The sequence below is a fragment of the Sorex araneus genome, chromosome 2 (genome assembly GCF_027595985.1).
Source record: "Sorex araneus isolate mSorAra2 chromosome 2, mSorAra2.pri, whole genome shotgun sequence".
Classification (NCBI taxonomy): Eukaryota; Metazoa; Chordata; class Mammalia; order Eulipotyphla; family Soricidae; genus Sorex; species Sorex araneus.
In genome coordinates, this window is record NC_073303.1 from 18,823,825 (window position 1) to 18,841,322 (window position 17,498).

The following is a 17,498-nucleotide window of genomic DNA, read 5'->3' on the forward strand; positions in this document are numbered from 1 at the left end:
CCCAACAACTGATAAAATTTGAAGATATCCATAGAAGAAATCATAAAAACTATCTCAGTGATAATTCCCTGCTTTGGATCCTTAATTTTTCTTTTTCAAAATAAATTTTCTTATTGTTAGGAATTATATCTTATAGCCTACTTCTCCCTCTTGATTGACAAGTTACTGAGAGTTTTGACAAGTTACTGAGAGTTTCCTGCCCACATGGGAGAGCCTGGCAAGCTCCCTGTGGCGTATTCATATGCCAAAACAAGTAACAATGATGGGTCTCATTCCCCTTACCCTGAAAGAGCCTCCAATGCAGCATCATTGGGAAGGACGAGCAGAAAGAGGCTTCTAAAATCTCAGGACTAGGATGAATAGAGACGTTACTGAGACCACTCTCAAGAAACTCGATGATTAACGGGATGATGATGATGATGATGATTGTTAGGAATCACATATGAGTGTATTTAGAGAGGAAGTATTACGACTAAGAAGTCTTACTTTAATAAAGCAGAGCTGCATTGAGGAGGGAAGTGGAGAGAGAGAGGTGGAGGGATAGGATCAAGCAAGTGTGGTAGGTAGTGTTAATACTGCATGAAAGGATTCTATCTGTTCTACAATTTTTCTTAATTTGAAATTATTTGAAATTCATTTTCTGGGAGGAACTTTCTCTAGCAGTGCTCAGGATGCTCTGGGGCCACCCCTGCTGGCTGTGCGAACTGAAAGTCCCTGCTGGCCATGGCCGCCTACCCCAGGTGATGCTGAGTGTCCCCAGGTGAGCACGTGATGGTGGAGACACTCAGGATTGGGGATTAAACTAAGGACATCACCCATGGTCCATGCTCTCACCCCTTTGAAAGCTATCTCCCAACTTCCAAAGTATGTGTGTGTGGATATGTGTGTGTATGTGTATATGTATATATATATGTGTGTGTATGCATGTATGTATATGTGTGTATGTGTGTGTGTGTATGTGTGTGCATGTGCACGTATTTAATGGAGTACCTTGGGCACTGCTATGGTGAAATGTGAAACATTGAATGTTTTCGTTTTAACTGAGGGAACATTGGCTTAGAGATGTGTAAGTGGGCTAGAGTGATAGTGCAGTGGATAGGGTGTTTGCGTTGCACATGGTCCACCCGGGTTCAATCCCCAGCATCTCATATGGTTTCCTGAGCATTCTCAGGAGTAATTTCTGATGCAGAGTCAAGTATAAGCCCTGAGCATTGCTGGGTGTGACCAAAGAAGACAAAATAAAATAATGTGTAAGTATTCTCACTTTTAAAGTGTACAGCTTTAAGAGGACAGTGGGAGCCCTGCCACACTGCCCCCCATCAAAGTGCCCATCTCTCTCCACCATACTCCCTCTGAGCCCTCTTAGCCCACTCATCCTGGTGGCCTCAGGTCTGTGATGAGAGTCTCAGAGTTAGAAACCATTTTCACACTCTCAGTGACAAGCAGGGCTACAGGAAGGGACGATGACAAGCAGTGGCCAGGCCTTGTGCTTGCTCATTCAGTGGAAAGATGTTTCCCTAAAAGCAACCCCCATTATCCTTAGAAAGCGTGTTCTTCGTTTGCTGCCTCCCTCCCAAGCCGGCCTCTCAGCCACTCCTGCCTACCTATAAGTCAGGCCCAGGCGTGCCCTCCCACGGCTGCTGTGGCTAGCCCCACTCTGTGGGCATACCTGGGCAGGCCCTGGCCACCCGTCATCTGTGCTGTTAACACCAGAGATCATGAACATTTGTGGTGCTCTCTTCGTAAGATCCCCATCCATAGAGCCAGCAGAGAAGGACACTCTGCATACAGGCCCAACCCAGTCACAGAGAGAGAGGGGCTGTGGACACTGTACCTGTCCTCCTCCCTCTTTCTAAGACAACACGTCTGTGCCTGACAGAAGCAAGGAAGAGCCAAGAGCAGTTGTACCTGACATGTTCATAACTGTGCGTCACCAGTGAACTCTCCTCTTTTCCAGTCCTAACATGAATGGAAGGGCAGAAACTCCTAAGCTGAGGAACGGAAGGAAAGCACTTCTCACAGTAAGACACAGTACTTCTTCCTGAGGTCTGGTAAGGTTTCAGACACGGATGGAATGCAGAGGTCTCTTCAATCAACATTGGGGGAACAAAGCAGAACCCACCAGAGTTTTTAAAGAGTGAAGCGTGTCCTGATTGCTTCTTCTTATCTTCCTGAAAGACTCTTTCATTGTTTGTTTCATTGTATGTTTGCTAATATTTGAATAGCAACAGATGGAAGGAAGCCACTTGGTATGAATATTTACTTAGTTTTTCAAATGTAGAACTTCACTTTGGAGAAATGTTCCCAAAGTGTGATTTGCTCCTAGTTCCATGGCCCAAACTCCAACTAATACTAAGGGCTCTTAAGTTTAAAAAAATGGTTTAAATATTTCCTCAACAGAAAAAAGATTAATAATTAACATCATTTACCCACATAATGAAGGCCTGAGCAAGGCATATTTCTACAATCTTAGAGATAGGGCTTTGCTAGTTAGAGCTCTGCCTGGCCCACAAAGTTATCATAAAAGGGTCATCTAATATTTATTATAAAATATATGTAGGGGGGTCAGAAAAACAGTACAGGGGCTAAGGCACTTGTCTTGAATGTGGCTGATTCTGGTTCAATCCCCAGCATCATATGGTCCTCCCAAGCAATGTCAGGGGTAACCACCGAGCACAGAGCCAGGAGTAAGCCCTGAACACTGCCAGGTTGGCCCCTAAGCAAAGAAATAAAAATAAGAAAAACAAATTAAAAAATAAAATCTATGCAGAGAACCAGTACTTTGTGGAAATCAATATAATTTTTTTTTCTTACCTGAGTTTACTCTTCCATTTCTTTCACTAGGAGGTGGAGAACTTTCTGGAATGGTTCCGGGTAAACTTCCCAACTCTTTTCCTAGGCTTTCGGGGCTGATGGCAGTGTCCTTGGTACAAGCACCTTCAGTTGGGGGCCTGCAGTTCTCCCCAGAATGACTCACATCAGCCTATGGAGAAAGAGAACAGCTTTGGGAGCCAAGGTGTCTTTGAAAATGGCATTCTGGAAAATGAAAACAGTGGTGCGAGGCCTGTTGTGTAATATTTAGCCCTCTGGTACCTGCAGTTGGCTGTAGGTGGTATTCCCCATGATAAAAGGGACTCTTTAGGGGTGATATTTTTAAGGACCTAGGCTGCAATGGGTGGGGGGTGATCCCAAGGTGGGCTAACACCATTACAAGTAAGGGCAGGCAGAACGAACTCCAGTAATTGCCTCCTCATGGATGGAACTAGAGGATCTCAGGTCTGAAGAAAAGGAAGGAAGGAAGCTTGTGGGACTTAAAGAGACACAACAAGGTATCAACAAAGGGTCAAAGGCACCATAAGGAAAGACCTGATCCCTGATCCATGCAACTGAGTTGACTTTATGAGGGTAGAGAGATTAAAAGGGAGGGGCACTAGGGAGGGAGGGGGGTACAATGGTCAGGTGGGTGGTGTTAGAATGGCACTCATGGGAAACCATCATTAACGTATTATAAATCACACTATCTCAATTCATCAAGAAAACAATAAAGAACAACAAGACACAGGAAGGTTCACAATGGGGATGTGCTGCAGAAGAGAGAAAGCCATGTGACCAGGGAGGCAAAGACCACATAAGGGAGACAGGAAGACAGGAAGACAGGCAGCATGGAGGGAGAGAAGCCACCAAGCCAAGACTCAGCACTGAGGCAGCTCTGGAAGCCAGAGGTGGGGGAAGCGTTCTCTCCCCAAGGCCTCAGAAAGGGATGCGCTCTACCCCCGTGGGAGTGATTTTTGCATTTTTGACCTCCAGAACTGTGAGAGAATAACACATTGGGTGATTGTAAACCACACAAAATTTATGTCATTTGTTATAGCAGTAGTAAAAAACTAACAAACCACTATCAATTACAGTCTCAATAAAATAAATATACAAATAGATATAGAAAGAAAGGGAAGAAAGAAAAAAAGAAAAAGAGAAAGAAAGAAAGAAGGAAAGAAAGAGAAAAAGAGAAAGAGAGAGAAAGAAAGAAAGAAAGAAAGAAAGAAAGAAAGAAAGAAAGAAAGAAAGAAAAAGAGAGAGAAAAAAGGAGAGAAAAAGGAAGAAAGAAAGAAAGAAAGAAAGAAAGAAAGAAAGAAAAAGAGAGAGAAAAAAGGAGAGAAAAAGGAAGAAAGAAAGAAAGAAAGAAAGAAAGAAAGAAAGAAAGAAAGAAAGAAAGAAAGAAAGAAAGAAAGAAAAAATAAGAAAGAGAAGAAAAATCAAGAGAAGGAAAGAAAGGAATGGAAGGATGGAAGGAGAGAGGAGGGAGGGGACATTATATCAATAGTGACTGTCAGGTACAAGATTTTGCTGAGAGTTCTGCAGGATACCAAAACAAGCAAATTCATAGTCATTAGTGAAAAGTAAAGATACTGATAGGTTCAAAACATTTTTAATAATGACTGTGTATTCTTTTTGCTGAATTGAAAAGTAGGACTTAGGGGGAAAATAATAGAGGGAAGTTGTGACAATTAGTTTTAAAGTAAACTGGCCTTGGCCACTGTGGCGAGTTATCAACTGAGATGTGAATCATGGTGTTAGGGAGGAGGTGGCTGATAGACACTGTATACAGCCATGGTCTACCATCTAGGTGGGCCTCATCTAATCAGCTGAAGGTGAAGGCCTTAGGAGTAGAAATGGAGTTTCTCTGAGGAAGCAGAAATTCTGTCTGTGGAGTTTAGCTTCTATTCCATCTAGCAGTTTCTGGAAGTCTGCTCTGTCACAAGGATTTTAGACATGAACACACACCTCCTTAGCCAAAAAAGTCAGTATCTTGTTATCTATCACCTATCAATCAATTATCTATTTATCTATCTATCATCTAACCATCCTACTCTAATAGAGAAACACAGTAGAAATTAAAAGAACCATTTCTTAGGCAAAAAGTGAATTTAATATCTTAGAACACCACTGCCTAATTGTGCTTGCTCACATAAATATTGTCTTTAAACACACATTGGAACTGACCAATAAACACACAAGGAGGTGTTTGCTATCAATAATCCTTAGGGAGATGTGAATGAAATCTCACTAAGAAAGCAACCACTTTATAGTCAAAGCAAGCAAGAGGAGAATTTAGAAGTTTCATTCAATGCTGTTGGAATGTAAGATGATGTAGACACATTGGAAAACAGGTTGAGAGTTCCTCAAAAGGTTGAACATACAGGTACCATCTAACTAAAAACTACAAGCTTAAATATAAGCAAAGTGAAATGTACATTCACACCAAAACTTATGCACACATACTTGCAATTATAGCAATAATATATACTATAGAATAGTATATAGAATAATATATATACATATATATAACCACTGTATCACTGTCATCCCTTTGATCATCAATTTGCTCGAGTGGGCCCAGTAACATCTCCATTCATCCTAGCCGTGAGATTTTGGCAGCCTCTATTTACTTGTCCTTCCCAATGGTGCCGCATTGGAGACACTTTCAGGGTCAGGGAATGAGACCCATCACTGTTACTGTATTTGGCATATGAATACACCATGAGGAGCTTGCCAGGCTCTCCCATGGGAGGGCAGTGAACTCTCGATAGCTTGCCAGGTTCTCCAAGAGGGAGAACTACGCTATCTGATGTCATGCAGCCAGTCTCTGGATGTTGGCCATTGGCGGGATTACACGGTGCCAGGGGCAGTTTCTGGGTGTGACCGCCTAGCTACTGGAAAATGGGAAATCTGGGTGGAAGAGGCCCAGTCCCAATCTGGGCAGCCTTGGAGATCTCAGCCCTGGGTCCCACACACCTGGGTTCCTCTGCCAGTTCCTACATGCGTAAGGCTCATCCGAATGTGTGGAGAGTGGCCTTGAGCATGGTTGTGGCTGGGTTCTGGAGGTCTTCAACTGCCAGGGCTCTGCTCAGGGCAGGGAGGGAAACTTAACCTGCCCCTTCCAAGGGACCCTGGTGAAGACAGCCAGGTGCGGGGGCAAGAGACTCTGCATTGCTTAGCTCCTCCTGGAGCTTAGTTTTATAGTCTCTGGATGTTGGGTGTTGATGGGATTACATGGCTCTGGGGGCAGCTTCTGGGTGTGACTGCCAGTTTCTGGGTGACATATATATATATATATATAATATAGAAAGTGTGAAAAATCCCAATGCCCTTTAACTGATAAATGGATCAATACAATGTGTTGTATTCCTATAACAGGAGTCAGCAAGAAAAATAAATGAAGTATTTGGAAACATCATGCTAAGAGGAAAAATGCAGCCCAAAGGATCACTCCATCTATTTGAAATGGGCATACATTGTGTTTCTATGAGGTGATGGGGAAAAGTAATAGAAACAATGAGAATTAGTGGTTTCTTAGGAAATGGGGATTGGCTGCTAAGGAGTCATGGTTTCCTCAGAGAGGAATAAAGATGTTTAAAAAGATTAGATTGTGGTGGGTGTTGGAATACTGAAATCCAATCACGAACAGCTTTGTAAGGGTCTATCTCACAGTGATTCAATAAAAAATGTTTTAAAAGAAAGATTAGATTGTGGCTGAGAGGAGCACATTTTGAATGGATAATTATCACAATTGTCCAGATAATATTTGATTAGAATTTTTATTTTTTGATTTGGGGTTGCACCTGGCAATTTCTCAGGAACTACTCCCAGCACAGTGCTTAGGAGCATGTCCCAGGGGTCTTAATAGATCATGAGGTGGTGGGCCTTGAACAATTCAGCCCGTGGTGCTCTCTCCCCAGCCACTGATTAAACTTTAACTAAGATTTAATGGTAAGAAAATGTCAGGAAGAGGTGGGCCCAGAAATATGAGAAAGGCAGATAAGAGACCCCTCAGGCTGAAAAAGGAGATCCCTTTGGATCTCAATTCTGACTCTGAGAGAGTCCACAGAATGGGAAAAATTATTTATCCAAAACCTATCAGACAAGGGGTTAATATCCAGGATATACAAGATATTAGTTGAATTGTATAAGAAAAAACTTCCAACCCCATCAAAAAATGGGGAGAAGATATGAACAGAAACTTCCTCTAAAAAGAAATACAAATGACCAAAAGGAACATGAAAAAGTGCTTTACATCACTAATCATCAGGGAGATGCAAATCAAAACAACGAGGTATCATCTCATACCACAGAGACTGACACACATCAAAAAGAACAAGAACAACCAGTGCTGACACGGTTGTGGGGAGAAAGGTACTCTCTTTACTGTTGGTGGGAATGCTGACTGGTCCAGCCTTTCTGGAAAACAATTTGGGTATTTCTTAAAAAACTAGAAATTGAGCTTCCATATGACCCAGCAATATGGCTTCTGGAAATATATCCTGAGGGTGCAAAAAAGCACAGTAGAAATGACATCTGCATCTGTATGTTCATTGCAGCACTGTTCACAATAGTCAGAATCTAAAAACAACTTTAGTGTAAGAACAGATGACCGGTTAAAGAATCTTTGCTACATGTGCACAATGAAATACTATGCAACTATTAGGAAAGATGAAGTCATGAAATTTGCTTATAAGTGGATGGACATGGAGAGTATCATGCTAAGTGAAATGAGTCAGAAAGAGAGGGACAGATCTAGAATAACTGACCTCATTTGGGGAATATAAAATAACATAATATGAGACTGACACCCAAGGACAGTCTCTAGACAAGGTACAGGAAGATTGCTTCATGGTTGGAAGCCTGCCTCATGAGCTGGAGGAGAAGGCAGCTGGAATAGAGAAGGGATCACTAAGTCAATGATGGTTGGAGGGATCGCTCAGGATGGGAGATGTGTACTGAAAGTCCTTTATAGGACCAAACATGATGACCTCTCAGTATATGTATTACAAACCCTAATGCTCAAAAGTAGGGAGAGAATATGGGGAATATTGTCTGACATGGAGGCAGGGGGAGGGTTGGAAAGTGGGGGTATACTGGGGATATTGGTGGTGGGGAATGTGCACTGGTGGAGGGATGAGTGTTTGAGCATTGTGTGATTGTAACTCAGACATGAAAGCTTGCAACTATATCTCACAGTGATTCAATAAAATAAAATTTAAAAAAAAGGTTGGGTAGAGGGGGAAAAATGATGATTGGAGGGATCACTAGGAATGGGAGATGTGTGCTGAAAGTAGATCAAGGACCAAACATGATGGCCTCTCATTATCTGTATTGCAAACCATAATGCCTAAAAGTGAGAGAGAGGGGGAAATTGTCTGCCAAGAGGCAGGGGCGTTGGTGGTGGAATATGTTCACTGGTGGAGGGAATGGGTCTTCGATCATTGTATGACTGAAACTCAAACATGAAAGCTTTGTTAAGTGTAGCTCATGGTGATTCAATAAAGAATAAAATAAAACAAAGAAAGAGGGAGATCTCTTTGGGTCTCAATTCTGACTCTGAAAATGAAACGGGAAAGTTTTAGAAAAACTGGATGCAAAGCAAGTCACAGGCTATGGAGCACTGGGCGTTTTCAATTAAAGCCACACACACATGAAGGCACGTGGACTACTTTCTAGAGACACCCTGGAAGTTGGCTGTTCCTGGGGGGCTCCTGAGAGATCTCAGCCTTTGGGTTATCACACCCCACGCTGAGGGTCAGGGATGCTCGCGTGGCTGTAAGGAGACCAGCAGAGTTCCTCAGCACCGTGCCTGCAGAGTGTGGTCACACCAGCTAAGCCACACTCCCTCACTGAGCTGACAGCTCATTAGTCCCGAGGCTCAGGACTACACGGAGACAAGAACCCTGGGAACAAACAAACAAGTAGGCAAACAAAACCTCGACAGATCTGAGTAGGAATCAGCCCAAGGAGAAAACCTGAGAGTCTGAGGCACGTTTCCTTCTCAGTCGCTGGGCATCCTGATTCATGGATACAGGTGATTCAAGCAGGCAGGCAGATAGGGAAGGCCCCTTCTCAAGGCAATGGCAAAAGCTGACCTTGCAGAAAACAGGAAGAAACAGGAGCAAACTCCTGACAAGACCCTCACCTATCTATAGCAACAGACCCAGAGACGCTCCTGAAGAAACAAAAGGCCAGGAAGGGAATTTTAAAGAAGACCATCACCACTTCTAACCCCCCTGGTAATCTCCTTAGCAACAGACTTGTACCTAGGTAGAAGCTCCACATGAGGGCAGGTTGGAGAAATCCTATAAAGGCCACCTTGAACCAAGGAAGGGTGCGCATATGCTGCCCGAGCCCATGTGATGCTTGTGCCCATGTGGCCGAGCACATGTGACACCTGAGCACATGTGTTGCCCGCATCTCTCCTTTTGAGATGTGTATTTTCATGCTTTCATGCCTAATGCTGGGGTGTGTGCAAGGGCTCTCTCTGCCCTTGGAGAAGCCCGGGTTCTCTCTTGAGCACGATACTCTCCACTCTCTCCCACTTTCTCTTCCTCCTCTCCTTCAAAAACCCTCCAAATAAAATCTGTTTTACTTCACTGCTTGTCTACTCCTGAAATTCTTTTCTGCAAGGCGAGACCAGAACCCAGTAACCCTGAGTCCTGAGTGGCAGAGGTGGATGGGGAGAAAGTGACCGTCTTTCTCCTCCCCGCTTCACATGAGCCACCCATGGGACCCACTGGCATCACAGGGACTGACACGCAGCCCCTGAGCAGAGGGTCAAACCAGGAGAAGTTTGACCTATAACGGTTATGATATTACTATTTGAATGATCCTTATCTCACAGGGACCTCCTTTTCCTTTGTCGTCTGTACATATACAAACTCATACATCTCTATAGTTCACACAGAGAAGTCCTTTGGGCCCGGGGATAGCCCAGTGAAAGAGTGACTATCTCAGCCAGGACCCGAGTTTGATCCCCAGAACCACCTTGCATGGGATTGCTACCCGCTGGCGCCCCACATCTAAAGTGTGCAAGTCCTGGCAAACACCACAGCCAAGTACACAATGCCTTGTCACTGCAGAAACAACAATATGTAAGGGAACAGGCAAAGTTAAAGAAAAAATACAGAAATATTTCATACAAATATCAGACATAGAATACAAATATATATATGTCAGGCAGTGTTATACCAGTATCTGTATGTGTAGCCATACACACACTCACATAGGACATGGATATTTGTACACATGTATGTGTACAAATGGCCAACAAAAGGAGACTGGATACATTCCTTTAGGGACTCACAGCGTGTAATGAAGGTCAAGATTGTGTTGGGTTTCTTTCCTCTTTACCAAGTATGTCACTGTCACTGACATCCCGTTGCTCATCGATTTGTTCGAGTGGACACCAGTAACATCTCTCATTGTGAGACTTATTGTTACTGTTTTTGGCATATCTAATATCCAACACGCACAGGTAGCTTGCCAGGCTCTGGCGTGTGGGTGCGATACTCTCAGTAGCTTGCCAGACTCTCCAAGAGGGGCGGAGGAATCGAACACAGGTCCACGGCATGAAAGGCGAACGTCCTACCGCTGTGCTATAGCGCCAGCCCCTGTTCCAAGTAAACTATTCAAAATCCACGTTGCAGTGAGAGTTAGATAAATAATTTCACAGGAAAATTCTTCTTTTGTTGTTTGCAGGTGTCCCTCTCTGATCAGTGCTTGGGGGGTCAGTCCTGAGGGTGCTCCAGAGACCACACAATGCCAGGATCAAGTTCAGGTCTCCCAAGACTGCAAGTAAGCACTCCAGCCCTCTGAGCCATCTCCTTGGCCTTTCACAAAGTTCCTTTTGTTTTACACATCCACCATTTCCTCTCTCCCCACCCACCTTTCAAATCAGAGTTTGACACACAGGCTAATTTGGCCATTAACGTTCCCTCTGGGGATCCTGGAAAACCTGGCTCTTTCCCTTGTTTGTTTTTTCTTTTTGGGTCATATCCAGCAATGGTCAGTGGTTACTCCTGGTTCTGCACTCCTGGTGGTGCTCGGGGGACCATATGGGCTGCTGGGAATTGAATCCTGGTCGGCAGCATGCAAGGCAAATGCCCTACCCACTGTGCTATAGCTCCAGCCCCAAAAATCTGGCTCTTTTTTTTTCTTTTTGGGTCACACCTGGCGATGCACAGAGGTTGTTACTCCTGGCTCTGCACTCAAGAATTACTCCTGGCGGTGCTCAGGGGACCCTATGGGATGCTGGGATTCGAGCCCAGGTTGGCCGAGTGCAAGGCAAACACCCTGCCCTCTGTGCTATCACTCCAGCCCCCAAATCTGGCTATTTTAACAAGCAAAAATATTCATATTGGAAGCTGAGAGCAGATGTGAATGTTTTCAGTGGCTTGTCATGAATAAATTCAGTTGAACTACACCTTGGAATAGATATAAGTATCATACAGCTGAGGAAACTGCCCACAGTTCCATCAAATCCAGCAATCCAGGCCCTCCCAGGATCTCTGCCCATAATGATACAATCTCTGTTTGAGCTCTGCTAATAACCAAAACTTTTCATTGCAGCAGATGGAACGCAATCTTTCAGCATAAAATAACTGTAGCACTGTGTAGCACCATCCTCCCGTTGTTCATCGATAACCTAATATGCAGGATCTGGAGCAGAAATCTAATTTTTTTTTCTCTTTTGAAAACTAAGAATGTCTTTCAAATACCTTATCTCTGTGTGACACATTCTGGACATTTTGACCCAATTTCATCATCTAGACATGAGAACAGACATAGTTCAAAAATGAAATACATTTACAAATTAATTAGATCTATGACACTGGGGGGATATGTCAACACTTTTTTGAGGCTCTACCTATGCCTGCAGAGTTGGTATTTTCCCATCAGCAGGAAATCTATCTGCAATGGTAATGGGGCAATGAGGGTGAAAAGCCACCTTTTTGTCTTGAGATAAAGTAGCAGAAGTGCAGATTCAAAGTATTCCAGTATTTCATGCTAATTTTGTTTTATGCACGACTGTCTTGGATAATCAATTAGATCAGTTTTAAGCAAAACTGAAGAGTTGTCAATTGGAGGCTAACAATCACAAATGGTAATGGTCAGCATTCAAAAAAAGTTATTTACTTTTACCTATAGGCAGGTTTCTGTTTTGCTTTGTTTGGGACATCTGGAGGCATTATATGTCACATTTTTAGGCTTTTGGGAAATAAATTTGTCCAACAGCTTGCAAAGACTGATTTGTCAAGACTCCCTGGAGCTGGAAACTTCTTAAATCAAATTACTGGCAGATGCATTTTATAAATATATTCTGTTGACATATATGAAGTATTTGCTCTTCAAAAGTTGACTTTTTTTCTCATTTACTTCTAATGAATGTACTAATAAATATCAAGCATCTCCAAACACTCAGAAATATGACCTTTAAAGTTTTTGCTTGTAAGAGGCAATTTAGTCACATTTATTGATTGACATACTAGCATTTTCTTGTCCAGCTGGAGAGATATTACAGGGGGAAGGCACCTGCCTTGCATGCTTCTGAGCCTGGTTCATTTTCTGACACGACTCTGGTTTTCTGAGCACCTCTAAGAGTGACCCCTGAGCAGGGAACCAGAAATAAGTCCCAAGCAGTATCTGGGTGGTGACCCGACCACCTGAACCCACAAATTACAAAAAAGAATTTTATCATTGGAGGGAAACACTGTGAATGGCCTTAGAGACTCTGAACATCTATCCCAATCCAGCCTCTTCCCTTCAATAACAAGAAACGTGGAGCTAGTTATTGAGAAGAAGACCATTTCTCCAACTTTGGTGCTTCTCAGGCTTTTCTGAGTATGTGTGATTTAATTACAATGTCTTTTAAACAACTTAGTCTAAGGTAAACATGAGGAGAAAGTCTATAGACAGGTCTCCAGAAGTTTGATTCAGAATAAGTTGCGAGCTAAGAAATAGAACTATTTCTTGTAAGCAAACCATTCCTCCCTTTTAAAATTTGCCAGTGAACTAGTAAACCCAGCCCTGTGCATTTAGGATGGTAGAGAGAGCAGAAATGTTCTGAATGATGCAGAGCATTTCATTAATGATCATGTCTGTCACAGATCAGATTTCCAAAGTGCTTGGCATGGGGAAAGAGAGGCATATGCTCGAATCGACTGTAAATCTATTTCCAGATGATTTCAATGTTAGAGGCTGGAGCAATATCACAGTGGGTAGGGCGTTTGCCTTGCACACGGCCGACTTGTGATTCCTCCGTCCCTCTCAGAGAACCCAGCAAGCTACTGTAAGTATCCCGCCCAAACGGCAGAGCCTGGAAAGCTACCCATGACATATTCGATATGTCAAAAACAGTAACAAGTCTCACAATGGAGACGTTACTGGTGCCTGCTCGAGCAAATTGATGTTCAATGAGATAACAGGGCTACAGTCCTTTAATGTTAGATTTCCTTCTTGCTGACTGTCATTAGTCTGGTTAGAGGACAAGGAGAAAAAGCACTATGGCATGGGAGGAATAGGGAAGGACACAGTCACTCAAGAAATAGTCATTAGAAGGCCTGGAGCGATAGCACAGTGGGGAGGGCATTTGCCTTGCACGCGGCCAACACAGGTTCGATTCCCAGCATCCCGGATGGTCCCCCGTGCACCACCAGGAGTAATTCCTGAGTGCATGAGCCAGGAGTAACCCCTGTGCATCGCCGGGTGTGACCCAAAAAGCAAAAAAAAAAAAAAAGAAATAGTCATTAGAGCCTGATCTGACCTCAACAATATGCTGCTGTTGAGGAGGAGAGAATGCAAGTCTAAGCCTGATCTGACCTCAACAATATGCTGCTGTTGAGGAGGAGAGAATGCAAGTCTAAACCAGTTCCTGTCATGGGGCCGGAGCGATAGCACAGCAGGTAGGGCATTGCCTTGCACGTGGCCGACCTGGGTTCGATCCTGGCATCCCATATGGTCCCCAAGCACCGGCAAGAGTAATTCCTGAGTGCAAAGCCAGGAGTAACCCCTGAGCATCGCTGGGTATGACCCCCCAAAAAAAAACACCAGTTCCTGTCTTCAAGACCATGACTATTCGGGAAGGGAGGCAAACCTGGAAGCAAAGAAGCACAGTATGGTGTTTTGAAGGATGAAAAGAGAAAGTGTCAGATCAGCCAGGCCTGCATGGTGCTGGGGGAGAGCAGTGGGAGACGGGACAGAGTGGTCATGCCGGTCTTGAATGATGGGTGCCTATCTGCTGCGTGGTCCAAAAAGATGGAGGAAGCCAGAGAAGAAAGGGGAGTAAACGGGAATGCAAAGACACACAGCTAGAATAAGAATGGGTGGGTGGTGGTGAGGGAACAGATTGGCAGTCAGATCTGACTAGACTCTGAGTATGTGGAGAGAGTGACAGGCAGGCATCAGTTCCAGAATGGCCAATAAGGCATTCTGAGGGGCTCATCTTAAGTAAATAGTTACCAGTGATATAACCGTAGTAACACTTAGCACTTGTTCTGTGCTTGGTATGAATATTTGGTATGAGTCGAAAAAATTTACTTCTCCTAATCACTGAATCACTGTCATCCCATTGCTCATTGATTTGCTCGAGTGGGCACCAGTAAAGTCTCCATTGTGAGACTTCTTGCTACTATTTTTGGCATCTCAGATACACCACGGGGAGCTTGCCAGGCTCTGCTGTGCGGGCAAGATACTCTCGGTAGCTTGCCAGGCCCTCCAAGAGGGATGGAAGAATTGAACCCAGGTTAGATGCGTGCAAGGCAAAGCCCTATTATTAACATTATCATTTTTGCTCTTGTTTTATAGATGAAAATACCCTGATGGGTGCTGGAGAGATAGTACATTTGCCTTGCACTTGGCTCAAACAGATTCAATCCCAGCATTCCATATGAATCCCCTGAGCACCAGCCAAAGTGGTTCCTGAGCCAGGAGTTACCCTTGAGCATCACCAGATGTGGTCCCCACTCCCCCATGTGCCCGCCCAAAACCAAAAAATCCCTGAGACACAGTGAAGAAAAGGAAAAATGAAACGAAGCTGAAGTCCAAGCGTTACAGCAACTGAACACCAAGGGTTAAAACGGTGTGGAGAGAGTGAGATTCTAACACAGAATTTTGAGAACACCCTACATATGAACTCCTGGGATCACAAGTCACAGGAAATAAGGAATATAAGTCCCAGTTTCCAGCTAGAAACTAGAAATTTCTCAACTAGGATAATCCAGGACAGAGGACACCTGTTAAGATTTCTTGAAACTTAATAAGTGAATGTTTGTAGGCTCAGGGACCCAGGAAATCCAGGAAGGAAGCCAGAAACTTCCCCAGGCCATAGCTCAGGGGGCCCATGTGTGGGTGCTCAGAAAGACGCTCCCCAGACCCCTGCTCACTTTCAGAAATATCCAGGAGACACATCCAAGCAGAAACTCCTGAAAAGAGGGGGCTGGAGCTACAGTACAGTGGGTAGAGTGTTTGCCTTGCACGCAGCCAACCTCGGTTCAATTCCCAGCATTCCATATCCCTGAGCACCGCCAGGAGTAATCCCAGAGTGCAGAGCCAGGAGTAACCCCTGTGCATTGCCAGGTGTGACCCAAAAAGAAAAAAGAACTGTTGAAAAAAGCACAATGAACTCTCATTTTCCTCTACTGAAATCTTAAACATTTTCATACCAATAAAATAAAAAAGAAAAGAAAAGAGAAAGGCTTTCATACTCAAAAGGGAAAAGTGCATTGGTCTAATATTTTTTTCATGTTTGGGGGTCATACCCAGGGGTGCGCAGGGTTTACTACTGGCTCTGTGCTCAGGGACCACTTCTGGCAGGGGTCGGGGAACCTGATGTGGTGTCGGGGATCAAACCCAGGTCAGCAGAGTGCAAGACAAACGCCTTACCGGCTGTACTATCACTCTGGCCCGGGTTGAATATTTTCAATCACTTTAGTTTATTTGGGGCTGGAGGGATAGCATAGCGGGTAGGGCATTTGCCTTGCATGCGGCCAACCCGGGTTCGATTCCTCCGCCTTGGGTTGGATTCCTCCACCCCCTCGTAGAGCCCAGCAAGCACCCCCACCGCAGAGCCTGGCAAGCTACCCCAGGCGTATTCGATATGCCAAAAACAGAAACAACAAGTCTCACAATGGAGACATTACTGGTGCCCGCTCCAGCAAATGATGAGCAATGGGATGACAGTGATGACAGTACTACAGTGACTAGTTTATTTGGTTAAAAAGAGAAGGGAAACTATGTTCCAAGTCTAAGGTTTCACTATAGACTGGAGCGTACGCCCTAGTTTGATTTCCAGTACCACATGGTCCCCCAAACATCGCTGGGAGTGACCATGGGCACTGAGTGGAAGTTGCCCCCTGCACGGCCAGGTATGCACCGCCCTTCACACCCTGTAAGCACACCCTGGTTTCGATGACACCGTGTATGGGAACTCTAACGTTGGGAAATCCAGCCTGAAGGGTCGCTTGGAAGAGTCCAGGTAGGCTTGTGGGATAAAGATGCCACCGCTTGCAGGTGGGAAAGATGGGAAGGAAACGTAGAAGTCACTTCCACCCGCGCCGACCCACCCTCCACGCTTCGCCGTGGAAGGAATTCCTCTTCACCACCCCAGAAGAAAGGCTGGGGGTGCAGCCTGATTCTAGCCAGGGGAAGGTCTGAGGATGAGACCAGAGCGTCACAGCGCTGTCCCCCAACAAGCTGGGCCACCCTGGGTAGGTCACAGTCTTCTGGGCCTCAGGGTTCAGAGTGGGAAGCCCCAGGCAGAGTTTCCGAGGTCTATGCAGGCTATAAGTAACCCCCTCGGGGCCCACTTCCAGGAAACCAGTAATACCGGGCAACTTCCAGGATCTCCCTCCCTCCCGCTTCCCGCTGAGAGTCACTCCCCAGCCTGGGCCAAAGGCCCCATCCGCCCCCTCAGTTCATCCGGATCCAGGCCAAGGTACGGGACCCCCTCCTAGAAGGTGGTCCTGGCCAGGTCGTCCTTAAATCCTGGCCGGGTCACCCCGCTCCGACTCCGCCCACCGCCGGTAGCCTGGGAGAGTCCCAGAAGTGGCAGAAGGAGGGAAGCTTTTCAGTGGGATGTGTCATACCTTGACTCCCTCTTCCCAGACCTTCTTGGGAGCGGGGATGCGTCTGCGATCTTCCGAGGGCTGGGAAGGGCCACAGCCCATGATGTGCGGCTCCTTCCTGCTCCGGCCCCCTCCGGCGTCCTGCAACCCCCGAGAGCGCTTCCCTGCACCGCCGCTAGCGCTCCCCGCGGTCCTTGCACCCCTGCACCCCTACGCCCCCACGAGCGCTCCCCGCGCCAGGGCCTTCCCGCACTCGGAGGCGCGGCCGCCGGCCAGTTGCCGGGAACTGTTGCCACAATAAACCGCATCACACAGACCTGGGACCTGGGCGTCGGTGACACTGGGGCCAGCGGGAAACGGGAAGGGGGGAGGCACGTGAATGACCAGGGGGTTGTGTGACAATTGCAGCCTCCCTCCCGGGACAAGTGAGTGGAGACCCCGCGGGATTGGGCCAAGCCAGTTTTCAAAGCACATCGTTGCAGGGAAGGACACCCCCACACTCCCCCACCCCAGCATTTTTTCCTTCTCTAAGGAGCCGTGGGAAACAGGCTGCGCCCAGGGACGCGGGCAGGGGTGCCCTGGGCTGTTGCCTAGTTGCAGACTCTGTGTGTG

The 17,498-nt window shown here is 45.6% G+C and overlaps 1 protein-coding gene across 1 annotated transcript in view; it reads right to left on the reverse strand.

Moving 5' to 3' along the window:
* STMND1 (stathmin domain containing 1) overlaps window positions 1-16,999 on the reverse strand; it is a 30,266-nt gene extending 13,267 nt beyond the window's left edge. Inside the window, exons 1-2 of the mRNA XM_055129463.1 lie at window positions 16,908-16,999; window positions 2,815-2,983 (exon numbers count right to left, since the gene is read on the reverse strand). Of these exons, the coding sequence (XP_054985438.1) occupies window positions 2,815-2,983; window positions 16,908-16,988 (250 nt within the window). The 5' untranslated portion in view covers window positions 16,989-16,999. The remainder of the gene's footprint in view (window positions 1-2,814; window positions 2,984-16,907) is intronic.
* Window positions 17,000-17,498: the final 499 nt, after the last annotated feature.